The sequence below is a fragment of the Takifugu flavidus genome, chromosome 19 (genome assembly GCF_003711565.1).
Source record: "Takifugu flavidus isolate HTHZ2018 chromosome 19, ASM371156v2, whole genome shotgun sequence".
NCBI classification, from domain to species: Eukaryota; Metazoa; Chordata; class Actinopteri; order Tetraodontiformes; family Tetraodontidae; genus Takifugu; species Takifugu flavidus.
In genome coordinates this window covers 5403947-5430606 of record NC_079538.1, presented here as the reverse complement: position 1 = coordinate 5430606, position 26660 = coordinate 5403947, and the positions used below count along the sequence as shown (strand labels likewise).

Below are 26660 nucleotides of genomic sequence, written 5' to 3'. Positions count from 1 at the left end.
ACGTATTTATTTTATTATGAAAGTAAAGAAGGTACTTCCGTTTTTGACCTTACTATTTCCGTTAACTTTTGCATCGTAAAAAGATAACGGGAGGCGCAAGCCAAGCCGTGAAAATTCGCCCTCCTTCGTAGTTAAAGTGCATGTGTCGTTCACAGTTTGCGTACCGTTTGTTGAAATAGAGGCGTTGATCGCAGGCCCGATCCGCCTTTTGTCAATATTTGCGGGTGAGAGCTTGGTAGCTAACGTTAGCTAAGTTGATGACGATAATGATGATGCATCCGTGGAATTATCCCAGTATCTGTCGGTGAGATGGAGCCAGCGATGCTCAATTGGAGTTGCTCGCTAGCCAGTTAGCGAGCTAGCAGCCCTCGCTTGGATTTATTTCGCCAGACTAGCCCTCCGAACGTGAGCTAAATGGGTTCGTCTTTGGATTTGTCGCCCGGGGTTTGTATTACTGGTAGCAGACATTCCCACCGCTGCCCCCCGAATTGATAAAGTGACCGGCCAAATCAGTCAGCAAAAAATGCTAACCTGAGCGTTTGGTTTAGCCACACGTGAAGCTATTTATCTCCTTCCAACAAACCTCTACGTCTCCGGGTGTCCTTCAGCGACATTAATCGGGTGAGTTACATGTGCTGCCGAGCTTACTGTAAATTACAGAGTCGAAGTATATTCTGAGGGCACCGATATCATACTGTGATCCACATCCCGAGTTCATTTTCGCCATATCCAATCAAATTTATTCTATGCACTGATAAAGCTCGTAGGTATGGGACGTGTCTGGTGTCCCTCACGGTGTACCTGATATTGGTCCACCCTTTTGTTTGTAATTCGTGAGCCTTTCTTGACACGTTTGCACCCTGGATGCTAACTCGCCCTGCTGCTACAGCAGCTAGCATTTCTTAAGTGCTCCGGTACATCCCGGGCGTCTGGTCCTTATAAGGTCCCCTGTATCACCGCTACAGCTAACACTGGTCGGTAGGACACCATAAATAACCGTAACCCCCAACCCTGCACGATTTAATGCCGGGGGGAATTGAATTTCTCACCAAAGCCCCATAACGATTCGTTATTTCTGTTTCAGACGGTGTGCGTCAGGATGGCACAGCTCCTGGACGGTGCCGGCAAGCTGGGCTGGGTTCTGCTCAGGGCTGTGGTCCGCTTCGTGTTCATGTTCATCAACAACTGTGTAGCCATCCCATCCTACTGCTTATACCTGCTGCTCCTGCAGCCACTCAGAATATGGGACCGCTCTGCTTTTTGGCACATTGAAGGAATTATGTTCAAGTGGCTGTTGGCCATGGTGTCGTCATGGGGCTGGATTGCAGGTTACACAGGTAAGAGAGTCCCAGGTCTGTCCATTTGCAGCTTTTCCTGCTACTCATTTACACGCTTGATTGAATAGTGAAGGCTTACTCACGAGTCAACACACAATCTGACTCCAAAACAAAGGTCACCTCTGGCCACCTTTCTGCCAGGAGCTTATTTCTCTCTCTTATTTGCACATAAGATGCAATATCAATGAGGCGACTCCAATTATATCCAGTGAGGGGGTGGTTCGCTTAAAGTGATGCATCGTGCATACGCAATTTGTAAAAAAAATAAAAAATCGTTGGCAGGGGAAGTTTGGCCTGTTTACACAGCCAGAATTTAGTAAGTTTCCTAATATGCATGCGGCCACAAGAGCTGCCGCGCGTCACAACTTCCTCTCAGCTGACTAAATATTTGAAGTGATTGAAGCAGTCGATGGTGTTTGGTTGCACAGAGCTGCGAGCAAAATGCTTACAAACTGCTAAGTGGTGAACAAGGGGAGCAACAAGGCATGCTTATTAATAATGCAACGCTTTCAGCCTATGTAACACCTGGGCGTGCGTGGGGAAATATGTATGCCTTTGATTGACAGAATGTGGAAGTGAAACAGCGCAACGCTGCCAAGGCCGTGGACCTGTATTTTCTAAAACGTGTCACGGTTGGTTCCCTTTTCAAACGCGCCGTTTTCATTTCCGGGAATGAAAATGATGCCGCGGGGGTTGAGGCGTTTAAAACGGCCGCCTTCACCTGTGTGCCTCTGCAGGAGAGGTCCAACTTGAAGCCTTCGGTGCTGTCCGACACACGTGGCTGAGCCCACAGGGGTCTGCCCGCCCTGATAGGAGGTCATATTTTAAAAAGAATACGCAGCACGAGGGCTGAATTATCAGGGGTGTTTTTAAAAAAGCATGGATTAGCTACCACCTGCCCTCAAAGGATCCCCTGGACTCCCCAATAGCTGGCCTATAACACATGTATAACAACATCGGACGCATAACAAAGGTTATTTAGAGATAATATGCAGTTATTTAACATTTTCATTTATAACTGGGGTTGAAGGCAACATCAGGCTGCGGAATCTGTCTTGCACCACTCCTGAAAAGGTGCTTTCCTCTCATCACTGCAACACACAACCGTCTCAACACCTCATCGCGTTGTCTGTGCTGATATTCGGCCAGTTTTGCAGTTTTATTGCAGACTTTTTAAAAAAAACTATTCATTACTCTCAGCGTTTGCACTTGCACAGCTGACCACGCGTCCAACGTTTGACAGGAAGCCGCGTGTTGAAATCTGTTGATATGGATCTGTTTCGGTTCCGTCCCTGAGACTTGTCGCTTCTGACGGAACATTGTTTTCCGATGGAGCAACGCGCTCAGCGGGCACCGCGCTCCGCTGCTGTACGATGGAGTGTCCACATAATGGTTTTGGGCGTTTCCGTCTTTTGCGCTGAAGACATTGAGTCTTGGGGAGGGTTGGAAAATAGATGATTAACTCAGCCAGGAGGTCAGGAGAGACGTATTTCCATATGAAGAGCACCATAACACGAGGTCTCTTCGTTACCTGAGCACAGAGCACGGGACTGTTTTCCTCGAACGCACCGTTCGAAGACGCCGCTCCAAGTAGTGGATGTCAGAGGATTTAAGATTTGAAGAGCTGACGGTGAAAACACAGCACGAAAGATGGTTTCGCAAGCGTTCACTGTAAAGGGTCGGGAATCCCCCTTTGACCTTTGTTCCCTACTCATCCAGAATCATGACAACAGCCAGAGCTCTGTTTGCTTGACTCTGTTTCGTCCAATTAGTCACCCTTATGCTCACACTCATCCCCACTGTGCCGCTATAATGGCGAGTCAGCTCTTTAGCATTAGCCTGTTGCAACGTAACTTTATTAAATTTACCTCTGCACCTCTGTCAACTCTGGCCAAACCGTTTCCAAACAGGTGCAGGAAGTCGCATAAGTCGACAGGAAGTTGGCCTCTGTTGAATAATCTTGTGTTGTTTGGAAATGTTCGCACATCGGGTTTGGCAACAGGAGTCAAGTTCTGTGAGGAGTGTAGCAGATGCTGTGATTTCAGCGTGAGGGCGTTTCAGTGCAGAGGTCGGGGAGTTCGAAACTCGCACGTTGTCGGCACACATGTCAGAAAACCCAAATGTCGGATTTCAGCGAGTCATAATGAGATTTGTTCGTGGATTTCCCTCTTCTAGATCGATCGGGTTTAAGATGTCCTAAGCAGCAGAGAATTCGGCATGAGTCACGTCGCTCTGGTGCTATAACCGAACGCCCTTTGATTTGTCAAAGATACTTTATAGCCGCGCTGCACCCACACAAGTGTTATCTGCTTCTTGGCTGATAAGATTTGTTCTCTGGACGGTGTGAGTATGCACACACCACTTTTGATGGACATCGCCCAGGCTCATCTGAAAATGGTCTTTGTTGGAATGTTGTCGGTCTTGGCTGAGAATCCACTGTGGGGTTTTTTTACACTTTGTGCCAACATGGCGTTAGTTACAGATGTAAAGCCGGAAATCTTAGCAGGAAACCTAAATGATCGCGTGGAGAGTTTATGTTTAAATGCTGCTCACCCTGCTCAGCAGATTCCACTGACTCTGATGGCTTACTTTAGGTGACAGCTAATTAGACCTGACTGGTCATGCTAATGGTGTTGCTTTATAATTATCTCCACCCTAATTGATCAGAAGATACAGACTGGTATGCAGTGCACTCTTGCCCCCTATGTTTCCTTTGGAGCAGATCAGGGATGAGCTTTTTATGATGCTCTACAAACAACTTGTGCTTTTTTTTTTTCTCCCTCTTCAGTAAGCCCTGTATCGACCCGGCCGCTTACGCGATTAAAGGCATGTGTGTTTTTAAAGGTGACCGAGGTTCATACGGGGTTTGCCCACAGTTTCTGGAACTCGTTTCAAATACACAAGCACTCACTCTTTTTTTCCCCCCCCGTGTCTCACTGCTCTCCTCCTCCAGAGAGGCTGTAGATGAATGGCAAGGTCAGCTGTACACTATAAGGTGACCACAAATAGCAGATTAGCCAGCGCGCCCGCAGCATGGCTGTCACTCTGCAGCGCTAACTGTGTCATCTCAAAGACAATCTCCCTAATGTATTCTTCCAGTTGACCCATCTATTCAACTTGTGAGGCAACAATGGGGAGTTCAGCACACATGACGACATGCTTCTTTATCGCACCATGTCTGTCGCCCATTCCAGGCGCCGTCCGACCTCATGAAGTGTAGCTAATGTGTCATTTCTCGTCCCGAGTCATTTGTCTTCTGTTTATTTTGGGCAATTAGTCAACCCCTCTGCGAGGGATCGGAGTCTGCGCCAGCGTGTGGACATTCTTGGTTCACCCGGGAAACAGGAAGTTAGTGTTTGCGTTATGAATTCAGATGGACGGCTCCTTTATGGCTGTTTGTTAATGATCTACTGTACCTTCTGCTGGCAAAACCGACTCATTTTTCCCACCGAATTCCTCTGTCTTGATCCAGATTGACTCAAAAATGTTCTTCTTTAACCCGCTGTACTAATGTTGCACTTTGAGGCGATGTGGTTTACAGGCTAATCTTTGTGTAGTTTAAAAAAGGGGGTTTCTGGATGAGCGTCTATGACAGATGTTCTGTAAATACGGCAGGATCTCGTCCGAAACCTCTAAACTATCCTCTGTGATCAAATAATTAAAGCAAAGTGCTCAAGTGCGGTTTGTAAGTCATGAATATTTCATATCCTACGTGATACTTCGCTCCCTTTATTCCATGTCGGAAAAATGTGATTAGCAGCAACATTAATAACTGAATAAGTGAATGACATTAAATAGCAATGTAATAGCATATCTGGACCGTACGAGAGAGCCATGTTGGTAAATTTATGGATTAATTAATGAAAAACCTTTCAATGATTTAGTTCACTTGTGGCAACGAGCTGTTTCAATGTTTTCCCCAACAGCTACATCTGGATTTAAATCTACTAAGAGCTACAGAATAATTAATTCAGACATTATTGATTCCATTTCTGCGTCTGCCTCGATGTTTAATGTAGATTTAGTGTAGAATCTGTTGCCAGTCTATATAGTCCCAGCATTGAAACAGACATCTGCCCAGCAGCCTTGGAGCGCGTCTTCAACAAATGGTAGAGTCAGAACTGGAAAAATAAATAAAGCAGTTTCCTGCTCACAGAACCACACCGTGGACCCAAGTCTCTCCGTAGCTGCGGGTCACTATGGGTGTACAGGGGAAGCAGATCTCCTAGACAACAAACCAGATTGCAGTTACACTCAAAAACTTGTTGCGCAGGTTTTGTTATAGTGGTGCTCACTTCTCTAAAACGCCTGTTTAATACGCCTTTATTGTCTTGCGGAGCAGCTTAGCCATATGTTGTGATCTGCCAGCTGCTACAGAGCTAATATGACTGTTGACGGTTTGCATTAGCATCAAAGACGTGCACGTAAAATCCTGGCAGCACAGATGGAGTCAAAAGAAAAAGTAAAAACATAGTAAACACAGTAAAAACATACGGCCTCCAAATACTGTAAGAACAAGAGGACATTCTAACAATGACCCATTTGGCGAATGTTTCTAACCAAGGCTTTTCTGTTATTTTTCGCCCGCAGTAACTGAGTGGGGTGATGACGTGCGACCGATCTCGGAAGAGGAAGCCATGGTCATAGTAAACCACCAATCCACAGGAGATGTGTGCACCCTGATGATGTGTCTCCAAGACAAGGGCACGGTAAGGCCAGCGGGCAGTAACTGGCTCAGACCATATCAGCTAGTTTGTAATTGGATGGAAGTGGGAAATTACACTGTGTGTTTTGGGCGTGGACAGGACAGGACATCCTTTTCAAGCCAAGGAATCAAAACGCCCTGAAGCATCAGTGCACAGGAATGCGTTATGCCGCTTTCATCAGAAAATGGCCTTTATACCTCGGGGTACGCACCTGAGGGTTCTCACTCGCTCCCTATTCCCTACTCACTACAGAGGGGAGTTGGACTGAGTGCACTATGTAGTCATTTGATGTCGTAGTGTCACATAATGACTATGAACCCGGTTGCAGACGAAAGCAGCCAGGCCCATTTAATTATTTAAGCCCGTCAAAAAAAACAAACACATTCATTGGTCGTTTGGTCGAAGTCTTTAAAAATTTAAACCAGTTTTTGATCGAAAAATGCTTCTTCATCTGTTTGTCACCTTTTTAAAAGATTCTTTTGAGGCTGGGGTCTGGAGGTGGAGGCTTTAATCATCTTCAGGCTGGCAGGTGCAACCTCCAACTCTATGGGGTCAACAGCCTTCTCAATTCCACGCTCCAGCCAGTGACATCAGTCAACGGGTCTCAGATAAAGTACTGGCCCTGAAAAAATGTCCAATTATATTTTCTAAGCTGGAGAAGCTGAAAAGAATTGCTGCAGGCTTTCAGCACCTGGTTGGATCACCAGCTTCTGCCAAAGTGGTGGGCAGTGTAGATGGATGCCACCTCAGGATCAAGCCCTCCGCTGCAGCTGCTGAGTGTTACTTTAACAGAAAACTGTTTTATTCTATTAAGCTGCAAGCTTTGTGTGGGCACTAGATAGCCAGGCTCTGACCACAACTCAAGGCCTGAAGCACAGCTCTATGTTCAGGGGCTGGACCCACCACGGGGTTATTGTATCCTAGGAGATGGTGGTTATTCCCGTATGTCCAGGCCATTGATAACACCAGAGCACGTGAGACTGATGATGGTGGCCAGGTTCAACAGACATCATGTAAAATCCCAATCTGTCATAGAGGGACTATGATGGGGACTATGAAGACCAGATGGTGGGCAATATTTTACAAAACATTGGCAGTGAAGCCTGCCTTTGCCACAAAGGTTATTGTTATTATCTTTGTATAAAGGTTCATTTATTTTATCTGTTGAACCTCACACATGAAGATAAAAAACAGGCATTAAAAAGTTCTGATTGTGCTCCAATATTCTCACCGCAGCACTCAACACGATTCTGTCCCACCACCGATCTGGAATCTGGTCCTCCAAACCAGAAATGGTGGCCTTGGAGCTATTTTTAACGGAAAAATCTCCAACAACAAAAATAAAATGAAAAGACTGCCTTATTTATGCCACATTCCTTGTTCCCCAGTCAGCTTGGCTCTTGTGTGGCTACATTCTGTCACAATTCCCGGAGACCTGGACGGCTTTCCCCGCACACGGAGGGTTTTGGTCATAAATATAAAACAAGATTAAAATTTAAGATTGTGGCCATTTTCAGAGGTCATTATCGGGACAAATTCACTCTTATCACACCTCAGACCTCAGATCTGATAGGACGTTCTTATAAGACATAAGATAATCAAGCATTTACTGTCATCGGTTGAGGGGGGGGTGTAATTGGGGCATAAACATTCTGAGTATTTTTGTGCGTGTAAACAGATGGATTATTATGTAATACTCCTTTTAACTCCATGTTCTATCTGCAATACTGTATATCAGAGGCAACAAGAGGTGTAAAGGAAAATTAGACTGCTTGTTTGTCCTTAAACAGTTGTGGAGGTGCACCTCCCAGTCTTGCCCCCTGTGCATGTTGTTATGGAGATTGGCTTTTCTTCTTCTCTTCTATTTTTTAACCGCTATTTTCGTTTTCTTCGCTGCCGGAGGCGTCGACGTCTGTTCCATTACTGTAAACGCAGGTTCTGAGCAAAAGCTGGAGGGAATTTCTTCATGCCGAGCACCGCTGTGTACTGCTGAGATTTCATCATTTGTGAGGGCGACGCCGCAACAAAGCTTCTGCAGAAACTCCTCTGAATTAACCCGTGGGTTTATTCGTGGATCCAGCTTGAACGGATGAGGTTCTGTGGTCGGGCCACTGTTCTCCTCTCAGAATCGGGAACTCCCACAAGGCTTTTTGGCTGCCACTTCTTTGGTTGCACGTAGTCAAAACCTATTTGTTGGGCCAAGGTCATTCCCGACCCGGACTCTGCTAGACCTCTAGGTCTGCTGTGGCGTCTGCACACTTTGGTCCAGTCTGCGCTTGCGTGCTCATTTTGTGAGCGGCACCCTCGTGGTCTGCTTCTATACGCCCCATGTAACCGAAATGTTGATGCATTGTGTTTGCTGACATCTTTCGATCAGAACCAGTATCAACTGGTGAAGCTACAGCAGCTCATCAGTAAGATGGGGCCCCGTTACTGCGTCGCTGGTTCACCCCTGTCCCTGTCAGCGGTCATGCTGTACCTGATCAGTGCAGGACATTTCTAATGCTGTCGTCATTGTTATTCTTCCCAATGCTAATAAAGAGCATCCCTGCTCAGTTTGTCCCCGTGGCAGTAAAAGGAGCAGCAGCAGGGCAGGTGGTCACCTTTGGAAAGATCAGAGGGGTTGTGGCCTCGCCTGATGTGCAGTTGTGTTTTTGTCAGAGATTTTCATTGTTTCTTTTTCCCGTTTCAGGTTGTACGAAAAATGATGTGGTTGATGGACCACGTTTTTAAATACACTAACTTTGGCCTAGTGTCTCTGATCCACGGTGACTTTTTCATCAGACAGGTGAGAAACACGGCAGGTTCTGGCATCCTTTCTGCTACTCAAACCACTCGCCCTACGCCTGTTAGTGACTTTTCCCTCACATTTCACCACCTTCTCATAATTTACATTCATTTTTTGTTTATTTTGTTTTTTAATCTGTATTCTCTTTACCCATTTACCCCTCCTGTTAAATTATTCCTATTATTATAGTCTGTCTCAAACCACACAGTTGTATGTAATCTAGAAATATTTCTAATTCCTATGTAAATTATTCAAATATTTGTCATTTTTACTGCCTCATGCCAGGATACATCATGAAATATGGTTTTTAGTAGTATTTTCATATCATCAAACTGCCTTAATGTGGACCTTTTTATTACAGTCTGAAATTGAACAGTTTCCTCTCCCTACTTGCTTGACTGTTAAATAATTTGAGTAAAACCTTCACAGTCCTCTCTCGCTGCCCAAGCGGCAGAAACTTACCATGCCCTGCAAGGGAATTACAATTTTTTTGAGGTTACACAAATGCATTGCCATGGAATTTCACATCTGGCACTATGCTGAGAGCGAAACTGCCCATCTAACAGCCTGACGTGAAGCAGCAAATTTAGCCATTTCTGCTCTTCGGTGCGACTGCCCTCTGGCTTACTTGTGTGCGCTTTCTTTAAATGCTTCACCAGAATCCCACACACAGCTCTGCCAGCATCTGCTTTGGTCCTCCAAGCAGCTGCTGTCCACTCAGGCTGACGACACGTCTTCCAGATCATTATGCACAGAGCAACAGAGGAGGCTTTGATTGCTGTTACACATTTATATTTACTCCAGAACTATATTTTCCCCCGAGTTGCTTTCCTAACTCCCAGGAGACGCTCCTAATTAAAGTCATACCTCAGTGTTGTTTCAGTGTCGGCATGCGGCAGCAACATGCTGATTGCCAAGTAAAACAGGATTTGAGCCCTTGAAAACTATTTTAATGGTTTGTTTGGGCTGATGGTCCAATGTGACCTCGCGTCCCTTCCATGCTGGAGAAAATCTTATCTTGGGAACGTGAGTCTTTTCACAGGCTGAGTTGAGTGAGATAAGTGTGTTTATTCGTACAGGCTATCTATTTGGAAACACAAAAATGTAAATTAGCTCGCACTCACTTGTTTGGTTGTGTGTGCGCTTGCAAACTAACATCTAATCAAAAATACGTCGCTTTCAGGCAAATAACCAAGGTGCAACAAAGAAACTGAATATAACCAATTGTCTTTGGGACTCTTTTTAATCCTCAATGCAGCAACTGGTGTGTGATCTGTACCATGACCCTTGACCTGTTCTGTCTATACATACTAGAATAACCAGAAGCTCTTTTGATCCTGCAGGGTAAAGCCCACAGAGACAAGCAGCTGGTCTATCTGAAAGATCATCTAGAAAAATACTACCACAGCCGTGACAGGAAATGGGTAGTGCTATTTCCTGAAGGCGGATTCCTGCGCAAGCGGCGAGAAACCAGCCAGGTGTTTGCGAAAAAGCACTCTCTTCCCCACCTGACTCACGTCACACTGCCTCGCCTCGGAGCCACCCACGTTATCCTGAAAACCCTGTCTGCCCAGCAGGAGAACGGCAGCGTGGGCAGTGAGAGCGGGACCCCTAATCAGACGGGTAACACACACACACACACACACACACACGCTAATATAAGAGCACAATATTGTTCCTGTTCACCAGGTGCTGATCTGTCCTTAAATGTGTGCTGTCGGCTAGTTCTAGGCTGCTAGTTCTGATGTGACCTTAGGTTTGCGTGACATGTCACATCTTTTTATTTGTGCCCCTTTGTCCTCTGGGTGTCCTGTTTTGAAATGAAAGGTGACTTTTGCTGGAGCCTGGCAGAAGTAGAAAGGCTTGATGTGTGTGGAGGTGCCAAAAATTGCATCAACTCCAGTGTGCATTTGCAGGAGAGTCATATTAACGTGTGTGTCCCCCCCCCCCCCATTCCCCGAGAGACCAGCTCTACATCCAGTTAGCAGGAATTCAGTGGAACACAGCAATTAATTGTTGGGAAAATGTATTTTTTATTTTGGAGGCGGGTTCAGCTGTCACAGCGTGGAAGACCACAGTACTTATAGTATTCAAACTCTCCATATGAATTTGTCATACTTATAGTATTCAAACTCTCCATATGAATTTGTCAGTCACTGTAAAATGACACCAGTATCAATGTTCATTACAGTCTGGGTCGTAGAGTTTAGCATACACATATTAATTGAGGCTACTGATGGGTCATGTTTCTCAGGATGACTCTGACATAAATCAGCAGATTAAAGCTTATCTGCCCATCCTATAAACTGCAGTTGGAGAGCTAAAAGAACCTGTGTGGAGAGAGATGTCGTCTCTCTGTTCCTCCTGACTGCAGTCCAGACTCCCACTGGCTCAGGAATCCATTTTCAGGATGGTTTGTGTTTACAATAAATTAGCAAAGACATTTGGCCTACAGATAACGCGCAGGGACTCGGGTCCTCCACATATCTGCTAAAATCTGTCCTCCAGCCTGCCCTGCACACTGTCTCCTATTATACTATTATACCATTAAAACAAGCCCAGCTTTATTCACAATTAGGCTTTCCCGCAAAATAGATCGGCCGTTATTTCTACCGTAATTTTAAGCAATCTGTATGACCGTCCGTACTGTCTTAATTCACAGACGGCATGTCTCTGTGTCTGGCCAGTCTTGGATGTTTAACCTTTTCATCTCAGTCAGATTGGGGCAATCATTTTCAAACATTGGCAACAAGGCGGAAAAACACTTTTTTTGATACTCAAGCATATGCAGCTATTTAAATAGATATGTTGCTCATGTAATCAGTTTATTTAAATGCACTAATGAGGTTTTTTTTGGCTTGGGTGAAGTGAACATCACATTTGCCTTTCACTGTTCATCTCTGCTTAAATCTCTCTCTGTCCATGTGAATCTTGCTACAGAATAATACTGTAGAGCGCCCCCCCCCTCCCACTCCTTTGGGGGTTAGCATGTGTCTGGCTGATCAAAAGGCTCTGTGCTGTCTCCCTGTGACCCTCTGTGATGCTCTGCAAAGGGGCCTGGAGCCTGCTGACTCACTCACAGACAAATGAGCCACTTGGAGAAAATGAGATTTGATGTAAATGTGGGTGCTGCTGCATTTCATGCACGCGGTGTCACCCGGGCTCAAAGGCAAAGATGAACACAGACACACAGGTCGCCAGTCACGAGTCTGTCTACTGGACTGATGAGGTCCGTGTGTTACGAAACAGTTTTGAGCATTCCAAGCAGCACAAAATTGGGCGATTCAGGCTGGGCGTGAACACAAATGTGTTGGAGAGCACCGACGAGAGGGAGGCGTCACCCACTTTTCAGTGGGAATGTCTGGTGCGTCCTTGAAATGCAGTAATTGGACCAAAGAGCGGTCTGATATGGAGCCAAATATCGTCCATCTTGTTGTCTTTACCTCCAGCTCCTCGCAAGAGGACGCAGCGTGTCTGATGTCAGTTTAAATGACCGTGACTGCTGTACAGTATTGTTTGTCGCAGTGTATAAGACACCTTGGCTCGGCGCCCTGGTCTTCAGCCAGCGTTTCACGAGATATTATGGCTGCCTCTCAGCACGCTTGGACAGAGATCTGGATCTAATTACCCACACGGGGATAGCTGAACTGGTATCCAGTCACATCAATTCCAAGATGCCAATAACTCATTTTAATGTCGACTAAATTGGCGAGCTACTTCGTGTGTGCTTTTTCCTCCATTAGCTTCATTTAGCTTTATTGTTTTGTCTCTGAAATACTAAGATGACTGAAACACCAGGTCTTTCACCGTTTTTTTGGTCTTATTCTTCCTTTTAACAACTATATAAGTTTCCTTGCTTATTACTGTAGCTCACACGTCGATCACTTCATGCACATTATGTGGCCAACAAGTTAAAAATCCACTTTTACACCTGCTAAATAAAGACACCGCTGTGCTGTGACTGGAAAAGCCTATTTTTGGGTGTTGATCAAATAATATTGAGATCATTTTTTATCAGGGGAAAAAAGTGAAATGTGCTGATTTTGACATCACATCCTACTGCACGCAGGTTGGAGATTTCATGTAGAGAACGTGCATTATTTTAATGAAACCATTTGAATTTCATCAAGGAACAAATTAATGTGAATTTTCCTCACCTGTAATAACATTTGCACAAATACAGAAATTTTACAATTCACTTTTAACCTTCTTTTCAAGGCCTTCTGACCCCGTCCTGATTTTTACCTTTTAACCCCACAGGTAACAAGCGTAAAGGCCTGCAGTGGGTAATAGATGTGACAATAGCTTACCCAAAAGCCAGACCCATGGACATCCAGACCTGGATCTTTGGCTACAGGCCTCCTACAATCACGCACGTGCACTACAGGTAATAACAGTATTGTCCTTTGTCGCTTCTTCTAAAATAGCTGCCTATGTTTGTGTATCATGGTAATGTGAGGGGAACAGCGCCGGAATTTTTAATATGCAAAAGATTTCTCAGCCAGTATGCAAAAGACTTCCAAGCACTGTATGGTTATTGTGCCAAGAATGGTAGAAACACACAACAGTCGTGGTCTAGCCATGTTTTAGCTGCTCTGACACCTGTAATTTGTACAATGTGGCAGCTGTTAAGCTCCACATTGGGCCAACAATGACTGGTTTACTGTGGAGTTAAAGGATAGCGCCGTCTCATCACGTCGTCTCGTGCACTTAACCTTCCTTTTGCACTCATTATTGCTGCTGCTCACAACTCATAGTTGTCAGAGCTGGAAAAAGTATCTGTTCAATTGTCTTTTGACACAATTTGGTTTGGATGACAGGCTAAACGGGGTTGTTTAAAAATATGCAAATGTGAAAGCAGTCATCACCGAGTATTGTGTCTTCTCGTGGGAAGGAAATACGTTTGCTCCTCCGTGCTGGTGGTAGCCTCCAGATCTCCAGCAACACTAATCCATCCAGTCAGCCGTATGACGAGCGTGTGCCAGGATTAGATTTTCTGTACAATAGGTTGAAGATAAATGCGGCCCTCTGGTGACAGAGTAGATCATCAGCAGCACTCATCAAGTACGAGCAATAGTCAAAAATGCCCTGTTGTGCTTTTTAAAAAACACGCTGCCAGCTTGGGGTTTATGGCAGAAAAGGCTAAAGGTGATTTATAGACTCCTGGCGTGCAGCCTGCCCTGGAGGCTCCTTTGCATGCTCAGAGTAAACCTGGGGCCTCGTTAAGGCTGTAATTAGACAGAGTATACACTTGTCCCTTCCCACCTCTGGGACGTGGCCACGCTGATGTGCTCAGCAGCACCGAGGCCTGGGGATGGGCAGGGAGGCACCGACCAAGAACAGGCCGCCATTGTTCACTTCACAAGTCTGTGCACAGCTACAAAAGCGATGATAATGGCAAAGGAGGTAGGCTTACACTGCTGGTGAGGCTGGGACGTCCAGAGTTCTATGGTCCTGTTGGGCCGTAGGGTATATTCTCAGCTGAGTGAAGCCTAGAATTTTTGACCAGGACAGATTCAGAATATTAGAACACGTGTCGGAGGCTAAGTTTAAGCACTGGGAGGGTAGCAGCAATTTAAAGCGCCATATGACAGTTGTACAGAGGCAATCTTTATGAAGTGGGTCGTTAATATGTAGCTGCAAAGGTCGTCGTTTATTTCAGTGTTGCCTCTGTTTGAACTGACTGTGGAGATCCAGGCTTGTCTGGAGGCAGTGGAGGTTACTTCTGCTTCTGAATCGCTGCTTTTCAACAGTCAGCTTTAAGTAATATCCTCGATGAGCCGTGGCACATCCTAATCCGCCCATCTCTCCCTTTTTCCCAATACCTTTCCTCACCCCTCAACCTCACCCTTGCTCTCAGTGTTTTCTGCCCTCTCCCCCATAATCTCAGGCTTCCAGATTGCAGCCTAATAAACCCTAGCTATGAATGGCAGATCGGGTGTACAGGGACCGGAGGAGAGTTAGACTGGTGTAAATTACATTAAAATGTAAATGTCTTTCTAAATCGCCTTTTTCTTGTTTTCTGCTGTGCTGTGCTCTTACGAAAGCAGGGATTTTTATTCCCCCTTTAAGTACCTGAAAGGTGACGTGAATTGTGCAGTCTTGACTTTGCTCGCTCATCGCACACACACATTCAAGCCGCACACGCAGCGGTTTCACCCGGCGAAGCGACTCGGGACGAGCGGTCGAACTTGCAGCTGAAGCGTTTCCACAATCTGCAGCCATTGCCCGTTAAACTCTAATTGTGTAATAAAACCCTTCGACACATTATGGTTCTCAACTCTGAACTTTAAAATGTCACCTGTATAAACGTACTGCATGTGTACAGTGTAATCACTATCTGTAAAACTCTGTTAATAATTCAATATAAAAAACCTTTGACCTAAACATTATTGCTGAGATATCTTCGCATTATCTGCGAGTCACTGGCCGCCCCTGAGTCCAGCTCTATGTAATATGTTACTGCCCTTTATTAAAGCTACAAGGCATTCGCGTGAATTACACAAGTTGGCAGAGGTGTGCGGCTGGTGTTTTTGTAGGCTACCACAGAGGAAGAGGAAGTACACACTTACCCAACTCTGCAGTTTAAACACTCGGATGCGTCTTGGTGTACTTGTTTGTGTGCACGTTCTTGTTTACCAGGAAAGCTCTTTTACTGGCTGATAACATGACCCAAACCCTGGTCTGGTGTCAAGTCTGTGTGTCTCGGTTCAGGTCATGGACTCAATCCAGCCGTGACTGTTGTTTCATTGGCCTTTCGTTTTGACCTCCGCAGTAATGCGAGGTTGATGCGCCCGTGCGAGGCTGTTGCCTTCATATTCCAAGCAACTGTCCCCGAGGATGCGTCCCCTCACCTGGTCAACGTCACGCTGACCGGGCGAGGGGTCAAAGATCACCAAATATCCAGGCGAGGGGTCAAAGATCACCAAATATCCATGCGAGGGGTCAAAGATCACCAAATATCCAGGCCTGGTTCACTCCGGCGCTCCTCTTGCATTGAGTTGCGTTCTCCACCTCTCAGTATTTTAGCAATATTTGTGCGCTCAACTTCAGGGCTGATTTACTTGTTTCCTCAAGTTTTGAATTTTTAACCCTTTTTCTTTCTTATTGGTGAAAATGCGAGTGTGTCCGTTGTTTCACAAGAGCTCTTTCCTCTAAGATGGGAGCAATTAAGGAGTCCTGCACCCGTGGTGTCGCATGTATCGTATTGACATGCACATCAGCGGAGAACTTCATTAATTCTTTATTACACTTAACTGATTCTCTGTTTAGGCAATTATTTTAACTTCACTTTATAGGCTGATTAAGAAAAAGTACTGAAAGGCAGCAATTTAGGATTTTGGGCTTTGGTGCACACAGATGAGGCCTTATCTTGAGCAGCAAATGATGGGAGAAGGACGGGAGACTTGATTGGAGTCCCCAAGTTCCTTCAGCTGCTGATCTCAATATTCACCTCTTGTATCACTTCACTCAACAGCAGGAGTCTCAGGGCGCCTCTTTGTTTCTCAAGTTTTCCCAACCGGAGAGAGTTAGGGCCCAGTTGAGTCCCTGGACAATGAATGGCTCCCCTCCAAAGAGCCTTGTGGAATGAGCAGAGTTTTCCAGCAAACGTCCAATTTAATTAGCTTCCTGGTGTTGTTAGCGATGGGAACAGTATCTGGAGGATAAGAGGGCTACAGAAGCCGAAAGGTTCAAAAGCCTCTGAAAAGGAATCGGAAGCTTCCCATTTTCCCTTGTTTATAATTCCACTTTGTCTTTCTTCTAATGAATAAAGTAGAAACAGAAGCTACGTTTGTATTTATTATCTGTCAGACTGGAACGAGGGGGACAAACCCGGAATCAATCGGACTTCTGTGTACTGAAGCAAATCCGTCTGCTGGTGGGGTCAGAGGTCAGCCTGCAGTGAATGTCTGACGTTTAAGGTCACAGACGGAAAGCAAATCTGCAGCTCAGCTGTCTGTGCACCGGGGTGTCAGGTTATCAAGCGTACTGGTGCCAACTGGGTTATGGTTGAAATCAGGGTGAGGCCGTGGCCACAGGCCAGCACGTCGTTGCTGGTTCCTCGCCACCCCCAGAGGCCCGTGCTAGCGCAGCTCCTGGCACAGCAAATGTGTCCATACTGCTTCCACCCTGTAGAATATTAGAGTTTTAGACCCCTGGAAATAGAAGCCAGCCCGTTGCCTGTGTGGAAGTGGTCAGAACTGGAGGCGCGTGTGGATATATGACAGTGGCGCCGCTGAGCTCGCCCTTCACCGGTTTAATATCCTCTGCTATAACGGCTGTCCACGATGATCCCGGAGGTGCGCTTGATTGGTTTTTCAGCTAATTTCTCCCCGCGCGTGAGCGCAGGCATGGCCGGTTCTCCCCACACCTCCGATATCTGACACCCACAGACACACGAGGAAAGGCTTCAGCAATCGCCCCGCTTCAGTCCCCTCTCATGTTGCCCAGGGAGTTTATCTGCCAGTCGCTGCTGTTGTGAAATTGCTGTTTTCTTTTTTTGAGTGCTCTTTATTAGAGCTTAATGGGGGGGCTTGGGGAGAATTAAAGTGCTTTATAATAATAAAGCACTAAATCATTCGAAGTTATTTTTATTAATCTCTTGAATTTTATTATGGTAAGTTTATTTTGTTATTATTTTTATTATTTATATATTTTTTATTTTTTTATTTATTTTTTTATGCTTTTCCCGCTCTCCTCTGTTTATCTGGCATTTTCAGAGCTGGTCTGCTTTCTGCTGTCATGGCGATTAATTGTTTCACTTTCTCCTCAATTTTCCACCCTCAGTGTTTCGAGCTGAATTTTACCTTTCCCACAATAAAGTGTGCGGCGAGTCTGTTTTCTCTGCGTTTTACAGGTTAAACTGGCTGAGGGTAAACAAACAGTCCCTCGGGCTTCATTCTGGTTTATGTTTCGAACCATGGTCAAGTCCGCCCGAACAGAGGAGCATGCATGTGCTCTTTAAAACATGACAGGATCTCGAACTGACAGGAGTGGTGCTCCGTTTGTCTAAAGCGCTTTTATAGATTGATCACTTTGGTCGTCAATACTTATTAAGTCCATCTTCCAGCAGCTTATCTCAGAGGAAGGGATGCACTTTTACCGCCGCTGTTATCCAGTCAGGAATATTGAGCAAATGTTGAGTGCAGAGGACTCGTTGTGTCCAAGGGAGGAGACTGTAACCTCCATTTGAAGGTGACCAGGGGCCCGCTGCGTGGGCGTGCGGCGCATTTCCGCCCTCGTGTGGCCGTAAATGAGACTAACATGTAAGCGTCCTCCGGGTTTCCCAGTGCTGACTGATGGTACAGGCCAGTAACGTGTTCATTTATGTCAGAAGTAGAGGAGGGCATTCGATGGCCCTTCAAACAGGTGGTTGCAACGACGGAAGCGGCTGGACGGTGCGTTGTAAGATGTTAATCCGATATGATCGGGCATTTCCTTAGGCTTAGATCCTTCCAAGATGGTGAAACAGTCATTCCAGTTATCGTTACAGGCGAGTGTGGACAGTTTGAGTGATCTGAATTGTGCCTCATTTCACCCTTTTGTCAGGATGTACCCGATAAAGGAGGTTCCAGTGGAGTCCGAGGCCCTGGGTGACTGGTTGTATCAGAGGTTTGTGGAGAAAGAAGAGCTGCTGGCCCACTTCTATGACACAGGTACATCCCATATATCCCAGCCTCACTCGTTTTGGGTCAAAACACCTGTAAGCAGAATGATTCTGCAGTGTGCATCACCTCAGCACAACTGTGCTGTTTCCCGTGGCAACGGATTTCGGCCTTGGCGCCGATTTTAACTCGCAGCAGAAATCATTGCATTTTTAACGCAGGTCCGAGGAACAAATGTAATTTTTGTGTCTCTGTTCATAGGGTCGTTTCCCCACGATGGGACACAGAAAGTGGCCTCCCGACAGATGACCCTTGACCCCGTCTGGCTGTGTGCTATCCAGTCATTTGCCTTTGCCTCTGGTTTCATGTGGTACAGAGTCCTCCAGTACCTATACTGCTGTTTATTTTGAGTGCACTGAAGAGGCAAAAGTTTCTATTGGACCACTGGAAACGCCTCGGGATCGGTGGGTGCCTGGCCCGATGACGACTTCCCTACGATGGATGAATGTACATTCAACAGTAGTGCGACTTTGGCGGAAATAACGCAACATGTAGGACGACAAAACACCCAGATTACAACCACCCATACGACGTGAAAGCGGTCGCAGCTGTAGTCCACGCCGCACACTGGCCTAGCAGAATAATCTCGCGCACTTTTCACAGCCCACATTTTGATGTTTACATGTCCTCATCCACCCAGACGCTTCCACCTGCATACATTTTTATTCAAAAATCAAGACGTGTGGCTCAGGACTCCTCGAGAGGACGCTCTGGACATGAGTCCCGCTCCCCCCTTCCCGGCTGTAGCTGTAGTAGGTTCAGAGGATGAACAGACACGTGTGTTTGTGTCTTTAGGAGCATCACTTTTGCCCTCGATCCTCTTTGTCTGCAAGAGTCGATGAAGCCCGCTGGACCTGTCTTTTTCAGCCCGAGGATCAGTGGGCCGATCCCACCTCCCAGAGTGAGCAGCTGTATGAACAGCGAGGCTGAGCAGCTCTTCCGGCCCCCATTGCACTAAGGATCCGTACTGCCCTATCTATTAGCTGTCCCAGGAAGTGTCCCTGAGTGCTAGCTGTCGGTGTTTTCATTCCCCTACAGCGGTCCTCACGTTCGCCGTTGATGTCTTTTTTTGGGTTGACTTTAGTTCGCCGCCACGTCCATCTGTGTGTCGTGACTCTGAGCTCACTGGAAGAACAAGAACAAGAAGAATGGTGGTTTTATGTGTTGGCCCTGCTGAGAGCCGTAAACGGTCGGTGGCTATGACGCAGCGCTTCATTTAGGATCATTTCTGTGTCAACAGCGGTGCTGTTGCTCTTAAAAGTGGAAAAAACAGTGGCGTTGTGCTGAAACCCCCCCCAAACTTTTTTGTGAATTCCAGATTTCACGCTGTAAAATCAACCACACCTGTGTGCTTCTGTACTATATTTGTGAGGACTTTATTGTATGCATTCCTGCAACAAAATAATGTTCCACGGTAGCTTCAGTACAGCGTCAAGCTAACTGTCCCCACTACTGTTTGTAGGACTAGAGGCCCAACTGCATGGTTGTTCATGCAGACGCTTCAGTCTGTGGATGTTCTGATTAACAAATATCTGCAAAAACCAGAATGAATGTGGGGGGAAACATATCACACATCTGAACCTGAAGAGGTTTCTGCAGAGTGGGCAGCCCAAGTCAGTTCTCCCAAACATAGACATGGAAGTACACATGCACGGATCTCCCCACAGCTGCCTGGCCCCAGGAGTGGAACTCATCACCACAGATATTTAAGCCATATGCTCAGTGTCGTCAGGGTGGTAGGAGACGGAGGAGAATCAGCCTCTGTGATAGAAGCTTCCCTCTTGTTCAGCGTTCTAAACTAGAGATTTTTGAGCTCCACAGCTTTAGGTGTCATTACTGTAAAGTTACAGCAGAACCTGCCTGAGTGAGTGAGCGCGGTCCATCAGTTTTGATTTTAAATTCCACAATCTTTGCTACTCGTGTCACCTTTGTACATAAAGAGGAATTTCCCTCGTCGGAGCGACGGCAGCGTTTTTCTTGATCTGCTTAAATATGATTTTATTTTTTTTTAAAGGTGAAAGCTGAGTTTGCCTTCACTCGTCTACACTGTGTTTTGTTTTATAAAATGGCGCTCTCGGAGGCGACGGAGCTCCTCTTCGTCTACGCGTTTGTAGACGCGCTGAGCGGGTTTCCCACAGGTGCCGCCGTACCTGTCGCACCACCTGTAACCCGGTAACCACCGAGGACCCCGCCTGAACGGCTCCGCGGGTCACACGCCGACGCAGCTCTCCTCTCTCGAATGTACTCGTGCCGTCATTTACACGAGGAAACGCTCAGTGATCGTGAACAAATGCAGAAATATGCCTTTGTTGATGTTGACCTCCCAGCGTGGCGCTGACGGTGGGAAAGGTGGGGGGGAAAGGGCTACCTGACTGGGTAGGTACAACATTTGAAATCAGGCTGTAAATGTGGTTCCCCTCCATCAAGAGTGACTTGAAGTCTTTTATTTTATTTCATTTTTATTTGATGTGTTTCCAAAGAAGGCAGGAAGACCCTTTCCTCGATGTGATTTTAGGAAATGAGCTCAAATGTTATTAGAACTGTCTGTAATTTTTTCCATTTTGTACTTCTCCTTTAATTCCTAGCTCACAGCCATTTTACAACACAAAATACTTGTGCTGGAATAAAACATCTTAAAGTTCACAACAGTGTGATCTTTCTTTTTCTGCCTTGTCAACAGGTAGATTATCGAATGTGGGAGTTTTACAGCAAAATGTTGCATGAAATTGGACAAAAAAAACATTAAAAGTCTGGGAAACTTAAGAGGAATAGTATTAGAATAGAATTCATAGAAATGTTGATCTATGGGGAGAGTTATTGTTGTTGATGTTGCCTTCATGTGGAGAATCAGCTGATGAGGACAACCTGGACAACCTGTGTTAAAGTCAAGAGTTTAATTTATTTTTAAAATCTTGTAAATGTTTTTATCCACCAATAAAGCTGCATTTTGTTGATGAGCAACTATTTAATTAGGGACCTGTTTCTAGTCAGTAATTTTTCATTTCTCCTGACAGCAAATCTTCACACACAATGGTTTGTGGTTAGTAAAACAAAGAAAATCAGAACAAAGTAAATTAGCTGAGGTTCCTAGTCTTGAAATGGACTTGCTTTGACCTCAGATGATGCAGCTAAAGGATTTATCAGTTACTTTAAAGGGGAAGAGGCTGATGAGAGGAAGCCTAACGAGACAGACGGCCCATACAGATGAAAGGACCCTCATCTGAAGAGTTGTATGTAATTTTACATTTTCTACTTCCTTCCTTGCTACACGGCCATTTTACAGCACAAAATACTTGTACTGGTATAAAACATGTAAAAGGTCACAGCAGCGTCGTTTTCTGCCAATTTTATGGTCAAATATGTGAAGAAGAATGCTGTTTTACAGCAAAGTGTTCCACAAAATGGGACAATGGACCATTAAAACTCGTTTCCAAGATGTTTTGGAAGGAAGAGTAATATTGCAGTTTGTTTTTTATTTTAAATTACTTCCATTTGACGCCACCAAAAGTGGAGTTACCATGGAAACCTAAATAAGATGCATGACAGCCCCTGAGACTATACATTTCATTAATGGAGCTTGCATAACAGGTTACAATTATTTTCTGCATTCTTACTTTGGGAAACTGTTACGGAGCCATCTTAGCACTTCAGTGGGGGTGCGAGCAGACGTGCACCTACCAGCAGGTGTCGCTGCTGCTCACCTTTCACAACAGAATGAGCAAGTTAAATTAATCTATTGCAAACTTTAGCAGAAGGGCGGGTAACTGGAGATTTAATGCTGTATATCCTGAAGGAAAGTGAGACAAGATTTGTGCTTCTCTCCTCCCTGCATCCATCTACAGGTATCTCCGACCCCATAGCTGTGCACTGACCTGCTGACCTCAGACCCCACTGACTTGTTGAGATCTTTCATGGTGTTTTTAGAAGGGAGCAAAACACTGGACAGATGTCTCCCTTATATGTCATCTAGCCTAACGATAGTGCCTGTATAAAGGCTTTGGGGTAGCGTGTCTGCTACTTATTTGCACCTAATATTAGTAAATGGTATCCAATAGAACCACAAAAACGAGGTGTACTTGGCCAAAAAGGCAAGAAACGTAATCCAATTTTGCCTGCAGTTTTGTGGTAAAACTGAGGTGATTGTTTCTTTTCTTTTTTTATTTTAGATGCGATTAAAGTTTAACTATTGACCAATCAAAACTATTTAGAATTAGTTATAAATCTTCGCTGAGCGTGATTAACTCGTGTTTTTAGCACCACCGTGTAGAAGTTCCTGACTTCCCGCTCCGCTTCCGCGGGCTTCCGGGCGCTGGCTGCATCTTCTGGCTGACCAATCAGAGCTCAGGACCGAGGCTGAGCCGACCAATCAGAGCTCAGGACCGAGGCTGAGCCGACCAATCACGAGCGAATATTTGGGAACCAATTTAAACAGCGCTCAAGCGCTTCCTTGTTTTACATTCTGCGACCTGTGGAACAAAACAACTTTATCAGGTCAAACATTAAGACCTTTTAAACTAAAAAACCAGTGTTAAGAGACGAGGAGGAAGAAGGATCGAATTATCCCCGGAGTTTAAGTTACGTGGGTGCCTGTGTGAGGCTAAAAGCTACCGTTAAATCGAACAATTTTACGTCTGTTTCCTCCAAGAAGCACGATGCCGTCCCGTGTGGAGGACTACGATGTGTTGTTCACGATAGGTTCGGGATCCTATGGAAGATGTCGGAAAATAAGGCGAAAATCGGATGGCAAAGTGAGTCAACTCGAGTCAGCTGATAATCGTGACAGATCACTGAATTCTTCAATTTAGTTCCAGTATGAACCCGTTGGAAACGCGGCGGATTCCTAGAATAAGTAGCCCATAATGTCAGAACTTCTCTCAGCTGCTGCACTAAAGGAATTAGGGAAAGATTAAAACTCATACGATAAAAACTACAGTTTTCGTAGTGCTCTTTGGTTAAAGTTTAAACCAATTCCTGGAATATATGTTTGGGCAACCGAACCGTGTTTTATTTTATTTTGAAGGTCCTGGTGTGGAAGGAGCTGGACTATGGCACCATGTCAGAAGGTGAGAAGCAGATGCTGGTGTCCGAGGTGAACCTGCTGAGGGAGCTCAGGCATCCCAACATCGTGCGATACTACGATCGCATCATAGACCGGACCAGCACCACGCTGTACATCGTGATGGAGTACTGCGAGGGGGGGGACCTGTCCAGCCTCATTACACGGTGCATCAAAGAAAGGTGACTGACCGACCGACGCTGCTAGTGACCATCTGTCCTTTAATGAGTGCGTATCAGTAGGGTGGGTGTGTTTCATTGTTTTTTTCCAGGCGTTTTTTGGAGGAGAAGTTCGTTCTGCGAGTCATGGCGCAGCTCACGCTAGCCCTGAAGGAGTGCCACAGGCGCAGCGATGGCAGGGGGGCCACCGTCCTTCACCGGGACCTGAAGCCGGCCAACATCTTCCTGGACATCAAACAGAACGTAAAGCTGGGAGACTTTGGCTTGGCCAGGATCCTGAACCATGAAACCAGTTTTGCGAAGACGTTTGTAGGGACACCTTACTACATGTCTCCGGTGAGTCCTCGCGTTTGGCCCGGTACTGAGGGACGTTTTTAACCTTGGTTCGGCACTTTTGACCCTAACCTCCTCAGATGTTATTGTCCATGCAGGAACAAATCAACCACTTGTCCTACAATGAGAAATCGGATATTTGGTCTCTGGGATGTTTGCTGTACGAACTGTGTGCTTTATTGTAAGTCTTGTTTCATTGAGCTGTTTTTCTTTCCAAGCTGCTGATTCATAAACTACCTCTAATATATATTTTTTTTTTTTAGCCCCCCGTTTACGGCGTACAATCAAAAGGAACTGGCAGAGAAGATCAGAGAGGGGAAGTACAGAAGAATCCCTTACCGATACTCTGAGGAGCTGAACACGTTGCTCAGCAAAATGCTAAACTTGAAGGTTGAGAATAAGATCTTGACTTTATGCTGTTAGTAGATGTTGCCTCCAAGCTGGTATCCTGATGTGGGTGCATTAGCTGATCTCCTTCGCTGTTCAGGACTATTTGAGGCCGTCCGTTGAGTCCATCCTGCAGAGCAGGCTGTTGGCCGACGCCGTCGCTGAGGAGCAGAAGGCACAAGTGCGACTTCGAAGGAAGTCTGCAGAATCTGCCCCCCCTCAGAAGCCGGCTGAGCCGACGTGTGTGACTGCAGCTGAGCTCAGACTGAGGGAACAGGCCCTGCAGCAGAGAGAGAAGGCCCTAAAAGAGCGTGAGCAGAGGCTGGAACGTAAGGCCTTCTGCATCCCATCCCTCACAATGCTGAGTGACCTTTAGTTCTCAACCACAACTGTTTGCAGGATCTTTTTAACCAGATCTTGAAATGAAGTGACGCTGCATGTAAGAAAAATGTGTGCTCACCCCCTCCGTGCACTTAATTCTTTCCTTTTTTGTAACCCTCAGAACGAGAACAAGAGATTTCTGTCCGCGAGCGACTGGCAACGGAGAAGCTTGACAGGTATTTAGTGCTTTTTGAGGTTAGAAATTGAGTTGTCTACACTTCTGGAATATATATAAACTGACAATGAGTTTTTCCAAATGTTCTTAGAGCAGAGAATCTACTGTGGAACCACAACCGGCAGCAGCAGCAGAGACACTGGGCACTGCTAGGTATGGGAATTGGACGGAGACCTCTGGATTTAATCAGCTGATTAGGACAAGCTGCTTTTTTTTTTTTTTCTTTTTAGTTTATTTATTTTCAAAACTCTCAATCTTTTAGAATGGGATTTATTTAAGTCAAGATTTTGATGTATTTTAAAATCCTGTAAATATTCTTATCCACCAATAAAGAATTTAAAAAGCATTTTCTTGGGGGGAAAAAAATAAAGCGGTATATTCAGCCATTTTCCCATTTAAACTGACAACAAATACGCATATTGTTCTTCCTTAATTCCTGGATCTTCACTGTTTTAGATGAGGATCTCTCCTCCGGGAAGAAGAAGGTTCACTTTGTGATGGAGAAGGAGCATCAGACTGAGATGTCCCGACAACTGATCTTTAAAAAGCTGCAGGCGGCAAATATGTGTGATCAAACTCTGAAGGAAGGACAGACGTGTCCGTTAAAGAGCAGGAACATTCTTGGCTTAAGATGATTGCTGTGAAGGCCAAGAGCCCTGACAACTGTGATTACATTATTCTTTGCATATTTAATTTTTGTGAGCGAGATGCTCTCAGGAAATGGTGTTTTTATGGAAATATTTGCACTGTAAATAACAATAAAAGGTATTTCAACCTGAGTGTTTGCACGTACAGAAACTGAAAATTCTGTTATGCAAAACCTGTCTTGGAGTTATTTCATTAATAATATCATATACACTTTGCATCGCTGTGTAAAATACAGGGGGGAAATATGTGTAATGGCTAGTTTAAAGAAACGCAGACGGTTTTCTGCTTCACTAAGACTCCACCAGAGGTCATCATCGCCTTGTTTACAGATGACGTGCGTCGTTGATTAAAAGAAAAAGCCACAGCCGAGATTGACCTAAGTACACCAGGTTGTTCACGATGACTTGATAAGATGAGAACTGATTAAAAAGTTAGCAGATGAGAAATTTTATTGCTTATAAACGACTTCTCATTCAAAGATTAATCCTTTCTATTTTCACTGAACATGAAAGGGGGACATATTGTCGTAAATCCTTGACCTTGAAGTCAGTAAGTTTCCATATAAATGTATTTTCATCGGAATGACTTCAGCCACACGTCACTTTCGGCGTGTGTAGCAACCGCCGTGGTCGGGCCGCGGGCTCCGCCCACATTAAAGGGTCACAAAATCTGTCCAATCAAAACTGGCCTCCTGTCTCCTCCGCCAATGGGAGCGCGGCGAGGCGTCCTCACGCGCATTGTTCCGTGTGGAAAGTTTACCGGCTCGGGTGCAAAGTTTCAGCCGTCTGCAAACCGGAGCCAGTCGGCGAGACTCTGAATTCGGTGCCCGATCTGCACCCGGAACCAGAACTGCGGCCTCCTGCTTCTGCGCATGCGCCAACCAAACAAGACTCTTTTTTGAATTGCCGAACCGAGTGCATAAATTGAGGAAGAGCAGGGATTATTTACTTTAAATTATTAGCTAATGACGTTAGAGATCACATTTCAAATTGTTTCACAACTTCT

At 45.5% G+C, this 26660-nt stretch overlaps 2 protein-coding genes across 2 annotated transcripts; both read left to right on the top strand.

Annotated features, from left to right (window-relative positions):
* The first annotated feature begins 73 nt into the window (after positions 1-73).
* On the top strand, positions 74-21142 carry lpgat1 (lysophosphatidylglycerol acyltransferase 1). The gene is made up of 8 exons (XM_057017465.1): positions 74-621; positions 1085-1337; positions 5928-6046; positions 8736-8831; positions 10175-10454; positions 13092-13218; positions 18381-18487; positions 18698-21142. The coding sequence occupies exons 2-8, from the start codon at positions 1100-1102 to the stop codon at positions 18844-18846; spliced, it is 1116 nt and encodes a 371-aa protein (XP_056873445.1). The 5' UTR covers positions 74-621; positions 1085-1099; the 3' UTR covers positions 18847-21142.
* A 1769-nt stretch (positions 21143-22911) lies between these two features.
* nek2 (NIMA-related kinase 2) lies at positions 22912-25786 on the top strand. The gene is made up of 9 exons (XM_057017463.1): positions 22912-23244; positions 23517-23734; positions 23824-24067; positions 24163-24245; positions 24328-24454; positions 24552-24780; positions 24954-25008; positions 25099-25160; positions 25464-25786. The coding sequence occupies exons 1-9, from the start codon at positions 23149-23151 to the stop codon at positions 25640-25642; spliced, it is 1293 nt and encodes a 430-aa protein (XP_056873443.1). The 5' UTR covers positions 22912-23148; the 3' UTR covers positions 25643-25786.
* Positions 25787-26660: the final 874 nt, after the last annotated feature.